An 18,764-nucleotide genomic window follows, 5' to 3' on the forward strand; every position below is an offset into this window, starting at 1 on the left:
GGGCCTCTGGAGAGGTCATCTAGTCTAACGCCCTGCTCAAAGTTAGATAAAATAGATCAGCCTGCCCAGAGGCATGCAAACATCTTGGAGCCTAGAGATTGCACAGCTTCTCTGGGCCCCTGTTCTAGTGTTTAACTACCCTCATGGTGGAAACTTTTTTCCTCATATTTAATTAGAATCTCATTTGTTGCAAATTGTGACCACTGGCTCTTCTTTTTCTGCATACCTCCAGGAAGAGTCCATCTCCATTATCTCTAGCAGTTAGGTCTCCCCTGAGCCGCCTTTTCCTAAGGCTGAACAAACTCAGTTCTTCTAGGCTATCTGGTTAGGTTACGCTCTCCACTGCCCCGACCATCTTGGGGGCCCTCTGCTGGACTCCCTCTGGGAAGTCGATGTCTTTTTTTCGTTGTTTTTTGTGTGGAGAGGACACCAAAACTGGGCACTCTCCAAATGCATTCTCTCAGGTGCTGAGCAGAGGGCAATAATGACTCTTCTTGACCTACTCACTACACAGAAAAACCGTTATCATGTTGCCCTTGTGTCTTTTCCAGTTTAGACTAAACAGTCCCTTTTTTCTACTTGTATGTATTGCTTGTACAGCAAGGAACATTGTCATCATGAGTCATGAAGAGGCTTCTGCAGCTTCTATAACTTGGAAGGCAGCTTGAGAGTTTCATAGACAAAATGCTAAAAGCTGGGAGGAAATTATGTCATAGAATTAAACTCTGGAAAGAGCAGCAGGCCTGGAAATTGGGTGTCTTAGTTTTCGTGCTGCTCTTGTTTCTGTTTTATTGTTAGGTAATCATTTAATTTTGCACATCAATTTTTGCCGTCCCTAAAGTGAGCAAAAGAATCATGAATGTTGAATACTTGCATTCAGCTTTGTGGAACTCCATTGAAAGGTGCTATGGGAGTACAGAATAATAACTGTTTAAAGCTGGAAATATTTCCTTAGAGAAAGTATGGAGACAGCTGCAGTTCTCATCTTTCTGTAGGTTTATTTCCAGTGGTATTGAGTAATTGTGCCTTTCAGGTTGGTTTATGATTATACCTAATGAAATGGAGGGATTGCATCTCTTAGTATCACCATAACTATTAGATTGGCAATACTTATATTGTGAACTTTATTTATGTTCCATAGAGAGCTTTCTGAGTGGATTATATAAGCAGTCTTTAAAATATACCTATTTTTTTCTCTAACAAAATATTGTTGGTATCTCTTATAAGCAGAGCTTGAGAAATCCAGAAACTAGAGATGAATTAGAAGCTTACAGCAGTTGTTATAACTATTGAAGTAGCCCCTTTGCATGATCTTACCCTGAATCACCTTACATTCTCTGTGTAGTAAAACCACGGGGATGGGTCATTCCTGAATTGCCACTGCGACTTGCCTCATAGTATTTGGAATTGATGGCTACAAATTTTATTTTATTTTAATTTTTGAAAGTGAAATGTGCTATATATTTTGATTATGAAAAGAATCTGTTAATGATGCAGCTTTTAAGAAAAAAATACTGCAGTTATGGTCTGAAAACAGCTGCTGTACATCCATTTATTCAGAGTTTTTCAAACATTTTAAATCTCCTTCCAGTTACTCAAAAGGTCATTTTTGAGAAGAAGAGCAACATGATTTTTTTTTTTCAGCTGGAGAAAATGAGGAAGAAATATTCAGAACTTGTTTATTTGACTGTTTAGGTTGTGACCAGACACTCAGCAGCAGTGCTGTGTTTGCTACTTAAGCAGTCCTTGATCAGTTATTCTCAGCCCCCTGCTGCCTCCTTCATTGTGCCAGCACACCTCTCTGTGTGAATGTGCAGTGAACCAGTTACAGGGAATGATTCAGATGAAAAATAATGCTGTATTTTTAGATCAAGGGCAGTGCTGGTAGAAGTAGACATCAAATGGCAGCCTTGTGATAGCGTACGGGGGTAGATGGATTTTCTTCAATTAGACTACTTGCCTAAATAAGAAAAACTTCCTATGAATTGTGGTTGCAGCACCACCAACCGTAAACTATGTACTCAAGTCAGAAGGAGAGCTGGATGTTAGCCCTGCTCAAATCAAATTTATGGAGCTACACCTTAATAATTTTGGGTTTGTTGTATTTTTTTTTTAATTAAGCCCATTGTTAGGTTTTAGCAGCTTTAATAAATCAGCTCTTTTGAGTGATGTTCTCCAATAACTAGGCTGTAGAAAAGAAAGTCTCTAATTTATTCTGGAGATGCAAAGACAGATTCTAGTCCTTGCTCTGTGTAGTTATGCATATCCTATGTGCAAGCTTTCATGGTAGCAGGTCTGAGTAGGAATTCTCACCCGTGCAGAAGCTGCTGCTGAGATCAAAAGGAAGGAGCAAGTGGTTGTCTGTCTTCTCTCAATTATATTTCGAGAGCCCCATACAGTGAGATTTCTAATTTTAAGCAACAGGAATTACTTCCAGTACTGATACCGTAAGAAGTCTTCTCTGCACAATGAAGCAAAATAAGAACTTGAAGGGATATTAAGACACAAACCTACAAGAAGTATTCTTAAAAATAGATGTAGCATAGAGCCTGGTTACTTGCCTGGACTTGCAGCTCTGAGCTTTTTAAGAATTAAGCAGCCTGAAACAAAATTCACTTTTATAAGATTTTTGTTGTTGTTGCTGTTTCAAAAGCATGCTGATTGCTGCCTCAGCGGAGGCACTGAGCAGTAAATTGCTTTTGATGCATTACTAACAGATTTTTCTGGTTAGTTGTCATTGACAGTGATGGCTTTGACATTGGTCTAGTCTGCAGAATTAATCAGAAGACACCCAACAGCTGTTACATGGTAATTGTTTCAGTCTGACCCGGTCCTCTTCTGGAGGGACACCCATTAATTATGAGTTTATCCAGCAGCAAGATTCTGAATCCCTCATGCTCTTCTATCATGACAGATGTTGTCTTGTTCTTTGGACCTTGTCTAGCAAAGACTTAAGCACCGGGCCTAGTAAGCTCTTATTTTGGATATAGAACACTCCTTTCTAGCTGCTGTAAGACCCTGGAATAAATATTTAATATTCCTCAAAAGCAGTTCCCTTCTTTGGGCTGTTGCATGTGCATTAGAGCTACAGCTGGCTGTAATCATGCTCAACTTTTATTTTAACGCTAGGAAATGTGTCAGCAAGACAAGGAACACAGCTCTAGTAGAGGAGATTCTTGATTAGTATCTTGTTAGCAACTCTGTAAGAATTAAGTGAAACTGATCTTTGAGAAATAGTGTTTTTGAGTTATACCTGAGATTTTTTTCAGTTCTGGGCTAAACAGTAAAACTCCCTCCCCTCCCCCCCCCCATTTTATCCAGAAGTTCTAGGATGTGTTAGAGAATGTTGTCTTAATCAAGAAATTTCCTTTAAGCTGCTGCTCTCCTCATCCTTTCTTCCCCATGCTTCATGCTGATCCCATTGTTCTTCCATAAATTATAGCTTCTGTATAGAATTTGCTTTTCCAGGGGTTGAAGAACTGATCTGGGATTTCTTCTGAGGTGGCTTCTCAGGTGTAGTCATTCATTTCAGCATTTGGTGTTTTCCTAGTTCCATCTCTCCAATATAGTATGGTAACCTTGAATCTGTCAAAGTTACTGCTTTTGTATTTACAAAACAAAAGCTAGGGTACAAACTGGAAGATAGGGTACAACGAAGCGAGTCATATTTTGGAGCAGTCCTCAGGTGTTCATCACTTGGAGATGGTCTCAGAACTCTTTCCAGAAAGAATGATGTGGTTGGACCAAAAAAACCAGAGTATTAATACAGGAGACAATCCAACTAACTGCACAGCAGTAAAACTTATTACATAAATTACTGACAAATACCAATAAAGAATATATCTTTCGTTAACAATTCTCATCAGCATTCAAAATTATTTTGTATAGCAATAAAACTTGAAAGACAATTGGATTTTGAGGGCGTCGCAATGCAATCTTGTGAAATATAATAAAAGGTAATCCCCATATTCAAATGACCTACTTTAATAACCTGAGTCCTGTATACAATACAGCACCAATAGTAAATACGCTATTGTTTGGGTCAAACTGGAGGAAAAGATGGATTGCCAGACTAAAACTGCCCTGTCTTACGGCTTGCAAAATAGAACAAAACATCCTGTTACATTTTCTGAATTAATCCAAGCTTGGAGAATTCCATTTGAGAAGTATCTCTGTATCTGCTAGAATAATTAATTCCAAGTGCTGGTAAGAAGAACCTGGTAAAATCTGGAGTTAGAATCTCCCTATGTGATTTATAGTTCTTTGAGTTACATTTTTAAACTAAAAAAGGGCTTTTGGTGCACGGCAGTTTAATAGAGTGAAAAAGTATACCTTCATCTTTCTTTCAGTGCTGCTATCTGATTTTAGTCTTATATTCATTTTTGCATTTCTCTCAAAGATGATGATACTGTCAAATTGAGACCTTTTTGAATTGTGGTGGTGATGGATTAAGTGGTCAGCTGCACTTTTCTGCCTGAGGCTGTTGCCTCTGGAACAGGAACGACTGAATGGCGTGTATTGTCGCTCAGGAATAGTCACAGTTAGTCTGGCATGTTAACTTAAACTGACTGTCAAGGATGTATGTGACCTATTGTCTCTGGAAGTGCTGCTTACAATTTCAGGAAGAGGTAGTGATTTGGCAGTAGAAAGACTAATGCATCTTTCCCAATGGAGTTACAATGAGCAGAAATCGGCCAGAGTTTAGGAGTGCTTATTACTCTACCTCTTAAGTGTAGAGAGCAACTTTGGCACAGTTTTCAAGTGACAACTCTAGCAAGATTTGAAAAAGGATTTTTTGAGTGACTACAACCTTAAATTGGAATTCAAATCGTTGAATGCATGATACAGCAATAGCTTCACAAAACTGCAGGGGGAAGCAGATGCCTACTAATGGCTGACTTAGAAATAGAACTGGTATTTGAAGCTGAAAAATACATTCTTTATCTGTTTAAATTCCTTGCTTCTGTGCACCCTTTGAACCCGAGTAATTTTAAATTGACTGCTACTTGATGACCTTACAAAAGGGTATATGAGATGCAGATGTGCATTGTCACACTGTATAAATAGCCTTACAGAGAAGAGAGTACACATTTGGTGCTCTTGACAAAACTGAAGCCAAAACCAGTTTCCTAGCAAAGTTAAATCAATTGATCAAATAAAATGCATAGGAACAGCCAGAAGAAGCATAGTTGGAAGCATTACAAACTGAGGGTGTTTGTCCTTCAGCTCTCACCAGCTATATTTAAGGATTTCACTTCCAGCACTTTTATTGTGTTGGTTACTTCCAAAACAAACAGTGAAAATGTGTAGGTTGCTTTCTTCTCTGACAGTAGAATAACGCTTTAATGCTTTTATTTTTAACCCTGAGGTTTTTGGCAGAGTACCTGAGGTCCAGGGACTGTATTTGGTGCCCCTTCTTTTGAATTGCTGTACTTAATGGTCAGAAGGCCAAGCTGTCTTTTCTCATTACTTCAGATCAGGCCTTAATCTTCAGCACCTCTTGCTTGCCAGGCAGGTTTATGTTAAGATCCTAATTTCTTCAGAATAGGGACAATTGTAATGCAGTATCCAAATCTGTAAACATTCCTAATCAGATCCTTTAAGAATCATATTACTTGTTAAACCCAGTTATTTATTCTGGACTTTAAAAAATAATTTTTTTTACTTTGTACATCAAAAACTAATGCCTGCCACTTGGAATTTGCCATCTTTGTGTTAATAAAATTTGCAAAAAAACAAACCTTAAGATTTGGCTGACTTTGAATAGCAGAAGATCATAATGGAGTGTAAGTTGGGGAAGTTGTGCCTGACCCCAATGGTGTATATGAGCAGCCTCAGGGAACATAGTGGGTCAAGATATCTTTTCCTTAGGCAGAGCATTCTAGGAGTTCAGTCTGACCTACTTCCCTCACTGAGGAAAGGGTAGCCTGCCCTGCAGCTACTTAAATCTTTTGCTGAAAAATTACTGGGTGGGGACACTGAAATGACATTGTGCAAAATTTGTCCCAAGGACAAGTCACTTGCAATTTTTTCACTCTGGGCTGATATGATCACAGCAAACTGATGACCAGTCAATTTGCAATTGTGCATCGAAGCTGGAAATGCAGCATACTGAGTGAAAAGGTTATGTCTTCTAACAGCACTTTAGTTTTTGGTTGTTTTGTTGGGTTTTTTTACCCTGAATTTGAATAGAAGATATATTCTAACAGCATCCATTGGAGCAGCCCTTTCAGGTTAAATGTAAATTAATCCAAAATAGTTGACTTTCCACTGCTTTTGTGTTAGGATTTTCTGTTAAATAAATTTATATATGGGGAATAGATGATGTATTTATTTCACAAATACATCGTGTGCTTTATAGGGCAGTGCGTTTAGGATGTGATGTGCTAATACATATGCTTTTACTTTTTGTGGAAAAGCCAGAAGAATTTGCTTTTAGGGATAGTCTGCTACTATGTATTGCTTATGGGTCATACTTGAAATGCAAATCCAGAATGATGCGTGATGTACCCTATAGACTTCACCTTTTTGAAAAATACTGCGAAAACTTGTACAGTTTGGAACTTAGGGGACAGCCTGAAACCCGTCATACAGGGATATCTTGAAAATGTTGGTCAAGCTATAACAGAAATACTGGTTTTGAACCAGGACTGCATTGCTTTCATTGCTGCTTTCCAGGGAGCCGAGTAAGCTGCAAAACCATATACGGTGTTCTTAATGCTGATGGCTTCTGAAACATGCTTAGACAACAGCTTTTCTGGTGACTACAGTTTTCAGAAGTGACTGCAAGACTGTCACTGTATGTCTGTAGCAGTTATGTGACTAATAGTTCTCCATCCTTCAAGTTTGTGCAGTTTGGAATCCTCAGCTTCCCAGTGTGACAGTCCTTAAACTGTTCAATTGCTCAGAACTTTCATCTGCCCGTGTTTCCCCAGTGAACATGGCCACACAGCCACCTTGGTCTTCCTTCTGTGCTGTTGAGACTCGAGGTCACAATCCTCTTGGCTACCTGAGAAGGAATCCCACAACTGAAGAATTTTTTTGTTCCATTTACTTTTTTTTTTTTTATATAAAGCTTGTTCTCCTGAAGCCTTCTTGCTGCAAATCACTTTTTATATTAGTATTTAATACTTAACTGGTGTAAACATGTAATATTTTGTAACAATTTTAATAAAATAAAACAAAATAATGATAATACAGGTGAAGCTTTTCATCCAGTATTCCTTGATTTTAGGGTTTCTGCATCAGGAGTACTGTGACCATGCTGTAGTTCTCATTTTATATGAAAAAAATTCTTTCATTATTGTAGAGTTGTAATTCTACCTTATGCAACAGTGAATCAGTTAATGGCACTTAAAGGCCAGTTCTAAATAGGTCATGAGCAATGAAGTCAGTAGGGCTAGTGTTTCAAGCATTTCTTTTCTTGAATGAGGGTTGTCTATGTAGATCTTTCATGTTTTCCAGTAGGATCATCATCTCCAAACCTATTCTGTGCTGAAATCTGGCTGCTTTGTTCACTGGTATGAAAATTAATTCTGTTGTGCTTTCACTCTATATGCATTAAAGATGTTTTAAAAATTTTGTTCTGTGGAGTGCCAGCTGTGCCTGTAGCAGTGACCTTGCTGGAGCTGTTCTGTGTGCCACTTTGAAAGTTTGGGTACAGCTTTCAAATGCAGTTACGTACTCCCTGTGCTGAACAGCAGAATCCTGCATATATACAAAGAATCTGGGCTTTTAATGCAGCTTGTGCCTTAAGTGCTTAAATTTGTTTGTATGCTCATATTTAGAAAGCACCGGCTGGCTTGTCTACATTGGCGCAAGTGGTATTGCGGAAGGACTTGTGCAGGTTTGTCAGTCCACCCTGGAGGAAAGCCAGTTTCTAAATAGTGGTGCGTGTTTTGTCTGACCTGTGTTTTTGGTTTTTTAAATGTGAGGAGCAATGAGTATTAGAAAACATATTTAATAGGCAGTAGTGATCTAGGCATGTATCTAAAGGGTCAGATTATATTTTACTGTGTAATTTTGTGTGTCACAACTGAATGCCATTCCCCTGAGCCTAGTTTTCAGAGCATTGTGATCTATTATTACTAAGATGGTGACAGTGGTCGGGTGAATTACTTTCCAAAACCAATAAAAGCAAGAGGAGAGAACCTCTGATTTTGTATTGTTTGTCAGCTACTTTGCATAGCTGTGAGATGGTGCAGCGTTCCACAAAGAGTACTATATTTAGCTGTTTCCAAGGAGATGTTCTGTGCGATATTGATAATTGCATTAATCCTTGATTTACACAATCTGCAGGAGAGGAAACTGCTCCTTTTCCTAGTGTTGGCTTTTTAATTGCTCAATGACCTGTAATTTATAGACACCTTGATTTAAATCCTTTGTGTAAGCATGTGTGTTGGGGGCAAAATCAGTGGTCAAATGATCATTTTGCTACCATAGAAATGATTCATGAACATGAGCATTGCTTTTTGATGTTACTGTTTTACTTATACTGCTTTGTTTTTACTTGTGTGAGGTAGGTCTGCATGTGAAAGACTTCCATTGTAAATAGGTTGAAGAGATGGCTTGATGACATCCTGCATTTTCTGTGTCAGAGGCTAAGAGCATTCATGTCAACTTCGCTTGTGCCAAGAGTACTGTTAAGATATTCATGGTTGAAAACACAACTCTGCTCAGCATGTGCAATTTTCACTGTATAACAGAACAATCTTCCTGTCTCTGCGTCTGATGGTTTAGTCACTCTGCATAAGAAATCTTTCAGGGCAGTATTATCCATGGACCTATTTCTAGTGCAGTCAGCTCAACGTGCTTTGTACATCTCTGAAAGTAAAGTAACTATGAATTTCTGAGGTGGAATTATTTCAAGCAAAACTTTTGAGACTTTACATCTAAAATATATTCTATGTAGTTGACCTGTATGGATTGAATTAAACTGAGTTGGAAAGGAGAAGCAAACAGCCAGCTAAAGAGCTAACGTATTAGTTTAAACCATGTAATTCACTATGAATGCTCTTGCTGCATACTGTTGTTCATGAACGGGAGCTTTTTAATTGCCTTGTTGTTATACTCCAGTGTTTCATGGATATATAAAGTATATCATGTCACAGTGACTACACGCAAGCTGTCTTGGTACTAGTTAAAATTCTTCAGGTTATATTTTATTCTGATTTCCATTCATACTTTATTTGGAACTGCAGCTGACCTACTTGTTCATTTCAATTAAATACTTTGAGACATTGTCTTTTCTTTTGTAGAAAAGAAGAAAGGAGAGCACAACACTGAAGGAGAAGGGAAATGAGCACTTCAAGAAAGGAGGTGGGTTGATAATCTTTTAACACCATATGGATGTTAGAGAATCTTAGATTAATACTTCGCCATCATGGTGATGTTGCAGAAAACCCATAGGAAGATCTCACACCTATCATTGTTCAAATCTATCATCTATGTAATTTTTCATCCAGCTCTAGAGAACAGAAAGAGATAGCAGATCTCCTTAAGAGTTAAGTTTTAAATCACAAAGACTTGGATTACTAAAGCAGGATTCTCATGAAAGCTAAGTGTTTAAATTCAAGAACATGATACAGAATTGACTGCCTTCCAAGTGCCAGGGTTTCTTTTACTAATCAAAAAAGGCTTCCACTAGGGTCAGAGTTTTGCTAATGCATGTGCTTAGAATTGATGCAGGACACAGTGGCTCAGTGCTCTCTCATACCTTTGTACATTTGCACGTTTCTTTTTATCCACTGACTCTGTTATACATTTTCTTTATGAATGTGTGTGTATGTATACATACAGACATCTATATATACATATACACACATGTACATTTATATGTACTTACATGTACATCTATATACATACATGTATATACATACATGTATATGTTTATATAGAGAGATACACACATGTATATGTGTATATATAGAGATGTACACGTACACACACATACCTCTAGATTTTTTTTTTAATATGTTATGTAAATTTCTAGCTTATGCCAGAACTGGACATGTTCTGAACATAGTTAATACATAACAACAGGGTTGAGGTCAATAATAAATAACAGTAACAATGCTTTTAATTAAAAAACATAAAGAGGGAAGTGATTTTGACACCTACCTTTCATTTAATGTTCTGGTGGCTAGAGGATTCACAAAGAAAGCAGGAAAAGTAGATTCATACTTTCCTCAGTCAACAGGGACACAAACAATTAACTTCCCCTTCCCTGAAGTATACCCTGATAACCAGACAATGGCCTTCCTGTTGGAGGTCTCTTATTGTGTGCTAAGAGAGCAAGATTCTCGGGGAATGATTTACCAAGTCAGGCAAGCATCAGAGCAGGCAGAAGGGAGCTGCTTGGACCATGAAAGCAGCAAGCTTGTAATGTTGGCTGAATCATCTTGTGAAGTCTCATCCATAGCCTCTTCTTGATAGATTCTTTGGCAGATCTTTTCAGTGTGCCTGTGCCTGCCAAAGTGCTTACTATTCAGAAATACACAACCTGTTAAGCACCTGGATGGTCACCAGCTAATGTGCACAGAAAGAGTTGCTCTGTTTTGAGGACAATGCATTTGTCAGCTGGCAGAGCGTTGTTCACTCTTGACTCTACCTTTATTAGAAAATGAATAACTTGATAATCCCATGTGGTTTACCACTGGTCCTTGCTTTAGACCAGACCTGATGATGGATGACCTCCGGGTGATAATGGATTTGTGGCAACTGACCTTTAAGTCAGTCATTGAAGATGATGTGGCAAATAAAATATCTCCGTAGCTGCTCTGAACAGGTATCAGTGCAGTGACATGTTTCAGCACATGCTTTCTTTCAGATCAAGGATGCACTTAATCTAAAGAGATTCTACCTCTAAGGCTGGTACTCAAATAGAATGAAACAATTTCAGGGATGAGAATTATATGCATATCATGCTGCACTTGTTACATTAAGCTCAGGACTATATTTCTGCTTTTACAAGGGTGTTGATTTTAAAATAATTAATTGTCATTGATCTATGTACTGCTTAGTAATGCACTTTTGTCTGAGAGCAGCTACTGATTCTGGTTTAATACTGCATCATGTATTGAGAAATGTTTCCAAAGAAATCTTAGCCATGTGGTTCACTGACTGTACTGGCATTTGAAATAAATGGTCTGTTTTGGTTTTTTTCCTATTGCATCTGCAGGCTATGGAGAGGCGGAAGACTCTTATACGAAGGCTCTGCAGATTTGTCCAGCCTGCTTCCAAAAAGATAGGGCTGTTTTGTTTTCAAACAGAGCTGCTGCAAAAATGAAACAGGTGAATGTTCTTTTTATTTTATGAAACACCATGTATTGATTATATGACAAATGCAATAATGAAGTCATTAGGGGTGCATAAAGGAGGGCAAAGGAATAAAGCTGTTTGCAGGTTTTGCTGCTTGCTCAGTCTCTCATGCTCCCAGTAGAAATGCTGGTACGCTTGGTGTTACTGAGGATGAATACAAACCTGAAAGTTACAATTGGAACAGCTGTTCAAAGTTGCTCTGCTGCATTATGTTTAACATACTGATTTTTCTTTCATTCTCTCTGTTTTAATGAAATTCAAAGTTCATGTGGAACAGGTGTCTTTAAGCATGTTTAGTGTATGCAGACCATGTATTAGATTGTTTAGAATTGTAGCTAGTTAGGTTTTTTTTCTAAAAGTCTGGACTGTCATACACTTATCTTCATTTAATTGGCTCAAATGCTTTGAGGCATAAGCAGGACTTCCTAACTATGGCTTTATTAATTCAGTTAGTCTGCTTCCTCCACAGTTGCTACATAGTAGGACAGATCTATGTAGTAGGGCACGGTCTGGATAGAATGGCTACAGCTTTCTTCATATGTTTTCTGTTCCTTTACCAGGGACAAATGTGCAGATGTTACCAGAATCTGCAATGCAGTTACGTAGCATGGAAGGCATAGAACACAATCTGTCTGAACAGAAACTTTCACTTCTTTAGAAAGAGGAGGTACTAAGAATTCAGGGGAAATTACTCCCTATTTTTGCCTTTGTTTTTAAGATTAAATTATTATAGAAAGATAGCACAGTAACTCCTATCCTCAGTTCACCTTCCTGCAAAGGGAACTTTCTTGCAGTTTTCCTCCAGTATTGAGACAGATGCAGCTCTGTTTAGAAATGTACCTTGCAGCCATATTTAGGCATAAATAAATAAATTCTTACTCATCATAGTGTATTCTTGTTCAGCTAGAATTATCTAACTCACTGTTGGGATACTGAATTGTTTGAGCAGACAAGGAAAAAATGGAATAAAATCTGTAGTAACAGATGCTGGAACCTTTCAAATATGAAAGCTGTAAACTGAAAAACCTCCTCATAATACAGATGTTAACTATTCATATAACTGGAAAACTAATCCAGTAGTCCCCAAAGGAGCCCAAGATGATAGAAGAACTGTGTGCAAACTATTGTATCTCACCAGTATAGATCAGGGGAACCTGGCAGACCAATACATTACTCTGAAAATAGATTCTTATTATTAATAACTTCCCGATTAAGTTTGTTCTTCCATACCTGCTGCACCCATTTGCTTTGCACTACATTAAAGAAGAAGGTCTGTTCTTCTGTGAGACAGCTTCTGTTTTATGGAGGAGAAAATAGTTCCTTGGGTGTAGAAAGATTACTGCTACTCAGATTGACAGTACAAGTACAGAACAGCCTGATTTATGTATGTATGTATGTATGTATTTTTAAGCCCTTCTAGTTTGAATGAAAATAGGATCTCTGTCTCAGCTCTTTTGGTTTTTTTTGGTTTTTTTGTTTGTTTGTTTTTGGTTTTTTTTTTCCCTTGTCTCATTGTAAGCAGATTGCCTGTCTCTCGTCTTCTAACCATGGTTGTCTGGGTGCACTAAAATCTTGTCCCTACCACGTCTGGAACTCTCATGCATTGTCCCTTGTAGAGAAAGCTGTATTAATGCTAAAGGCAGTATCTTCTTTCCAAATGTCTTAGCTCGTACAGACAAGAATTTATCTGGGAGTCTTGGGAACCAAACCATCTATTCCAACCCCTTAATTATTTGACAAAGGTAGAAAAGCTGTAGCTCAGTTAAGCCAAGGCCTGCAGATGTGACTCAGCCTTTTGACTGTAGCTTGCTGCCGGCTGTTCAGTGCAGACCGATTAGTGGGGCAGCCATGCAATTTGAACACTGGCAGCCTCCACAGAGAGGAAGCTAATCACTGGTAAAGAGCTTTACATCACAAGCAATGGTATGAAAAGCCTTGATTACATGAACATCCCAGTTCCTTGGAATGCCAGGCAAACCTTTTTGCTTGCAATTGTAAATAATCTTTTTCCCCAAGAAATACGACTTAAATATAACAAAATTATTTTGTGTTCTAGGAGAAGGTGGAAGCTGCCCTAAGTGACTGCAGCAAAGGTATGACTTTTATTTCTGTGTGCTGCTCTTGTGCCAGATCTTTCATACATAAATTATGCCAGTCAGTGCCTTACTGCAGAGCTGTAATTTTGGGCATAAGGGTCTTTAAAGAATTTATAGAAAAGCTGTGGTGGAAGACACCTGAATCTAGAATAATTTATATTATTTATTTTGTAAAATGTCTATCAAACTTTTCCTGTCTGTAATAATTTACTTTCTATTCTCTTGTGCCAATAAGGCTGCTGTTTGTACTTTTTTAATAGGAAAATCTTTTTATTATGGACTATTTTAAACCCACTTCCACCTACCATTTCCCCGCAAATCTTGGTTTAATCCCAAAGAACCATGAGGCCTTATAGAATTAAAAGCATTATCAAGTCCCTTTTATGCAAGGCTTTTGCTTTGTCACAAGAGCTTATACTCTCCCGTTCTTGTCCTGCATAGTTTTCTCTCTGCAACTTCTGGTGAAATCATTTCAGCTGTGCATTGCTTTATTGCTTCCACCCACTCACCCATGCTCGAATATTTGTTAAACTCCCCTTGACAGCTGGGGAAAAAAGTCCAAATTACCAATCGGAAAACTAATCCAGTGGCTGCATGCCGGTACTGCTTGTACAGTAAATATGAGTTTGTACATGCTAAAAGTATTCTTGAAGGTAACAAATTCTAGTTGGCCTCTGTCAGTTTGGGGGTTTGCCTTGTTTTGGTGGTGGTGCATTTTGAAAAACACTCCTGCTAATTTTGTAGTGGCTGAAAGGGAATTGGTCTGCTTTGCAGCAGTGAGACTTAAACCTACCATCGCTTGACGCTCCCCAGGGACTTGGCTTACAAACTGCAATGCAACACTTGGAGCACAGCAGAGCAATTCACACTAACTTGCAACTTGCTGACTGTAGCATTGTCTTTGTCCTTACAGAAGAAATAAGCTAGAATATTTAGCTAGATTATCCTAGATTTAATTGTCCTGATAACCATTTTAATAGGCTAGTAATTATAAAATGGGCAGTCTTTCATACTCCCTCTTTCTATGATGAAAAATGGATGAAGAAATTAATTGAGAGATTAGTATTTGCAGGTTACTGTTAAGTTTAGCATTCAGTCTTAACTGCATCTGTAAACATGATCATGGCTGCCAAGGGAATAAGGAGAGGAAAAGCTTAAATTCAGTCCGTATGCCCCTCTGCTAACTCGTAGAGCTAATATAACCGTTTGTGGATACCCAAACCAATTTTGACTGTTTGATATTAAATTCAGAAGAACACCAGTAGTTCTCCTGGAGTTTATCTCAACTTGAACTGAGATAAGCAGGGAAATGGTTATTTTCCCCGCTACGTGTATCTTTAGGTATATTTAACTTTAGCTGTGGTCTAATAATATACACTTATTAAATATACAAAAGCTGAAAAATATCTTACAAGTCCTTAAAATTTCTGAAATGTCACTTAGAATCTTTGCATATATGGTATTGCAAAATTATATGTTTGTGCATTATAAATCATTTTGATCTGTGATAGATTGTAGTCATTAAATGAAATATGATCATTTGCATTAGAGTTTGATAGGCAGACGTATGCCTTTCTGAATTATGACTTAGCTTTTAAACTGTGACTCTGATTCTAAGCTACTTTATAAAGATAACTATTAAGAATTTAATACACACTTAAGAATTCATTTGAGGGGTGTAGAAGTGTTTCAAGTAAAATACTGTACTTTGTGTTTGTTTTCTAGCAGTGGAATTAGATCCCAACTACATTAGAGCTTTGCTGAGGAGAGCAGAACTATATGAAAAAACAGAAAAACTAGATGAAGCTCTGGAAGATTATAAGGCAGTCCTAGAAAAAGATCCATCAGTTCATCAAGCCAGAGAAGCTTGCATGGTAAGCCTTTTTAGTATACTTTGGCCTAACTTTAAACCAAGGTCTTTTCTTTCCTATTCTAAATATCCAATGCCGTTTATGCAAGCAGCTTCATATGCAGTGGTGATAACTTTTTTTTTTTGAGTCTGAAAGTGTACTGGTTTTCTCATCTGGTTTTATGTAAGGAAGATTACATGAACTGCCACAACTTCCATGACAAGTCTCAGGTCCATAAAGCATAGTTCTCTTTTTACCTTTGTAAATGTGTGCTCTGAGCTATAAGCATGTAATTACGTGTTTAGCTGTTGAATAGCGCACGCGTATGCACGCACACACTTCGTTCTAGTTTTCTGATTGAGGCTGTGAATTGTATTTATGCGTGTGCTACTGAACAGTTGCCTGAACCACTGCTGCATTTTAGTAGCCATCACTTCAATACGGATCTGCAATTTAGATATCAGAATACAAGCAACCTATAATACCATTCTTGCTAGCTGTTTAATTAGTGGGAGTCTGGTTTTCTTTCAGTAGAATTATTTTTCTGATTGTTAAATTTGCAGTTGAATGCCTTTATGGCATACTTATAAAATAATTACTTTTTGATGACTTGATTATATAACTTTGAGAATGGCAAAGAGACAGGATTCTATCAGTCTGTATCTATGTTTGTATCTACTTTAAAATGCTGATATTTTTGTTTCTTGATTTAGCTGTTTTCTATTCTTGGGTTTTTTTGCTATGCCTTATGTGTATATTGGCCACTTTGAGTTATTTTACTAATAGTGACTGAAGGCTGCTATTAATCTTCAAAAACTTAGCCTTTCACTTGAAGAAAAAGGCACCTTGTGGTTGCAAACAGTACTCTCTCCTGATTCAGTTACTTTCTTCATTCTAAAAAAACCCAAAGAATTCTGCAGCTTAGTACTGTGTTCCAGTGTCCACTTTCAAACAAATTACAAATACTTCAGGATTAAACATTTCTTGCAGAATCTTTGCCATATCTCTGAAAGTGTAAGGAAATGCTTTCAAAGTTTCCTTGGCCTTTAGGATGTGTCAGCTTCGATGAAAAAGGTAACTCCCTAGCACTTCCTGAAACCCCAATCTAACATGTAAATAATCCCTACTCAATGGGGATTTAAAGTCACTGCCACAGCCTGCTGATTTGAGGTTTTAAGTAACTCTTTGTGTAGCTAAGCTACACATACTAGCAGGAAGTGATTTTTCTACTGATATTTAGTATGTTAATGTTCAGTGTGGAAAATAGCTGTGGATTTGACAAGTTCAGAGGTTCTTTTCACAAGGGTAACAAGAACGGAAATTTATTTTGCGCAGAAAGCTCCTCTTACAGGCTACTTGCTGTTATTATTTTTGAAAAGAGGTTATGAAGGCTGTGTTGAAAGGGCAAATGTGGTAGAGATGTGGCCAGACAGCCTGTGGTTTTGAAGGAGCATGTGCTAATGAAAGGTAGCCACTACAAAAAGTACAATGGTGGTCACTTTTTATCAAAGTGGGAGCTTCAGGTCATGGGAGGTGAATGGTTTGCAAGCACCAGAGAGCCTGGAAAGAACTGACCATCTTCTGCATGCAAAACATAGCCAAACTATTCTTTACTTCCATTTTAAGGTAAATGGATGCAATTTTAAAACATAATTCTTAGCTGGGCACCCAAACGCCAATACTTGACTTTATTACATCTGGTTAAATTTTCAAAGGGCATCATTATTTTAGTTCAGCTTCCCATCAGTGAACCTGCAACATATTCTGCCCCATAAAGGAAAAAAAAATCATTTGCTTCACCTGCAAAATTATCTCTAAAACCACTTTGAATATGTCGATGATAAATATTTTTGAAAGGCTTAGGTTTAACTGTTTTAACTCTCCATTTGGGAAAATAAATCATTAGTAGTGATTCCCGCCCCCCCCCCGGTGTTTTAAGTGATAGATTAGAAACTGCTTTTATAGCATATTAGACAAGAAGCCCTGCCTGAAATTACTTCCTTTGGGACTGGATCAGTTCCACTGATGGCAGAAGAATATTCTGCTTAATTCTGTAACTCCTGTAAGGGTATGGTTTCACAAAACAGCTAAACTGATCTACTAACTGCCTGCTACTTAGAAAGCTGTCCAGTTGCTTTCCTTTTGCTAGCGCTGGTACTAGCTCATGTCTGACCCTAGGGGATGGCTGGTTCTATATATGAGTCTGGCAGACAACTAATCTGCTAAAGGGAAAAACAGCAACAAGTGAGCAAAAAAAGACAGCATCCAAAAAGCCCCAAAGTAAATACTTTCATATTGCCTTGGCTTTTTGCAGTCAGACAAGTCCTACTGCAAATGCTAGTGAGAAGGAAAGAAGACGTGGTCAAGGCAGTGCAGGAATTGGGGCCATCCCTTTTGGCAGCACCCGCTGACAAGGTCAGTTTACTGTACTGTGAAACAACCCCCTGATGCTTTTTGCATGCATCTGGTTGAGAGCAGGAGAGCACTTTATCACCTATCTCTTGGCAATGGCTTAATAAACGACAAGGTTGTCAAACATGATTACTGCATGGGTAGTGAATGTGATGGGTCCATCACAGACTAGAAAAAGAGTATTTGTGTTGGCCTTGTTTATAGTCTCCTAGCTGAGACTATGGCTTATTTGATCCAGGAATTCAGCCAAGAAGTCTGCTGACATTTCTAAAGGAAACGATGGGGTTTAGTTTTTGTAGCTTGTAGTCTTTTAGCATTAGACTAGCTCCAGAGTGAGGCCTAGTGTAATCTAGCCAGTTACTTGGTAAAATAGTATTAGTATATAAGGAGTGCATTATAGCAGCTCATCATACAAAGCACAACTGTGAAGATCAGACAGATTGTTATGAACCACCAGTCAGGACTCCACAGATTAAGACTTGGGAACACTGTAAGTAGTTGCTACGAAATGTAAGGAGTTTAAAATACATATATTTTGGCTGGTTGGAACCCCCTGAAAGTATAGAAACTGTCCTTTATACCTCTTGCAAAACCACAGTTTTCTTTGAGTGAGTATGCCTCTAGTAGTCTCACAAAAGAGCCCTTGCTCTGTAACCAGTGGACATTTGGGTTAGATGAGAATCATAAACAGTGCTGTTCTTCCTGGCCATCTTTCAGGAATGTTTTAGAACGATCAGTAATTTATTCTTAATTTTTGTAGCTGGGAAGTTGGTTCAGTCAACTTGGTTCAGTCAGAGGTTGACTGTTTCATACACCTTCTGCTCCTTGACCTCATTTTACTAGGCAGAGGATTCAGGCTCACATGTGGTACAGAACACTTTGTACAAAATACCCTCAATTTACACTGCAGTGGGATTTAGGACATTCTGCCCTGAGTTGGTCCTGTTCTTTGTCAAGTTTCAGGGTAGAAGCAATCTTTTGAGACTGAAGCTTAAAACTCCCCTCTTGAAAAATTCGAAGGATATACTGATAGCTAGTTTTATGCTTCTTAAAATATTAATAATAAATCTCTAAATTTCATAATAAA

At 38.0% G+C, this 18,764-nt stretch overlaps 1 protein-coding gene across 6 annotated transcripts in view; it reads left to right on the top strand.

The window, feature by feature from the left end:
* The window catches only part of TTC1 (tetratricopeptide repeat domain 1), a 33,587-nt gene that overhangs the window by 3,342 nt on the left and 11,481 nt on the right, over positions 1–18,764 (top strand). For all 6 annotated transcript variants that reach the window (XM_072873389.1, XM_072873390.1, XM_072873393.1 and 3 more), the window contains exons 3-6: positions 9,258–9,318; positions 11,180–11,292; positions 13,376–13,412; positions 15,141–15,289. In XM_072873389.1, coding sequence (XP_072729490.1) covers positions 9,258–9,318; positions 11,180–11,292; positions 13,376–13,412; positions 15,141–15,289 — 360 coding nt within the window. The remainder of the gene's footprint in view (positions 1–9,257; positions 9,319–11,179; positions 11,293–13,375; positions 13,413–15,140; positions 15,290–18,764) is intronic.

The sequence above is a fragment of the Ciconia boyciana genome, chromosome 9, assembly GCF_034638445.1.
Source record: "Ciconia boyciana chromosome 9, ASM3463844v1, whole genome shotgun sequence".
Classification (NCBI taxonomy): domain Eukaryota; kingdom Metazoa; phylum Chordata; class Aves; order Ciconiiformes; family Ciconiidae; genus Ciconia; species Ciconia boyciana.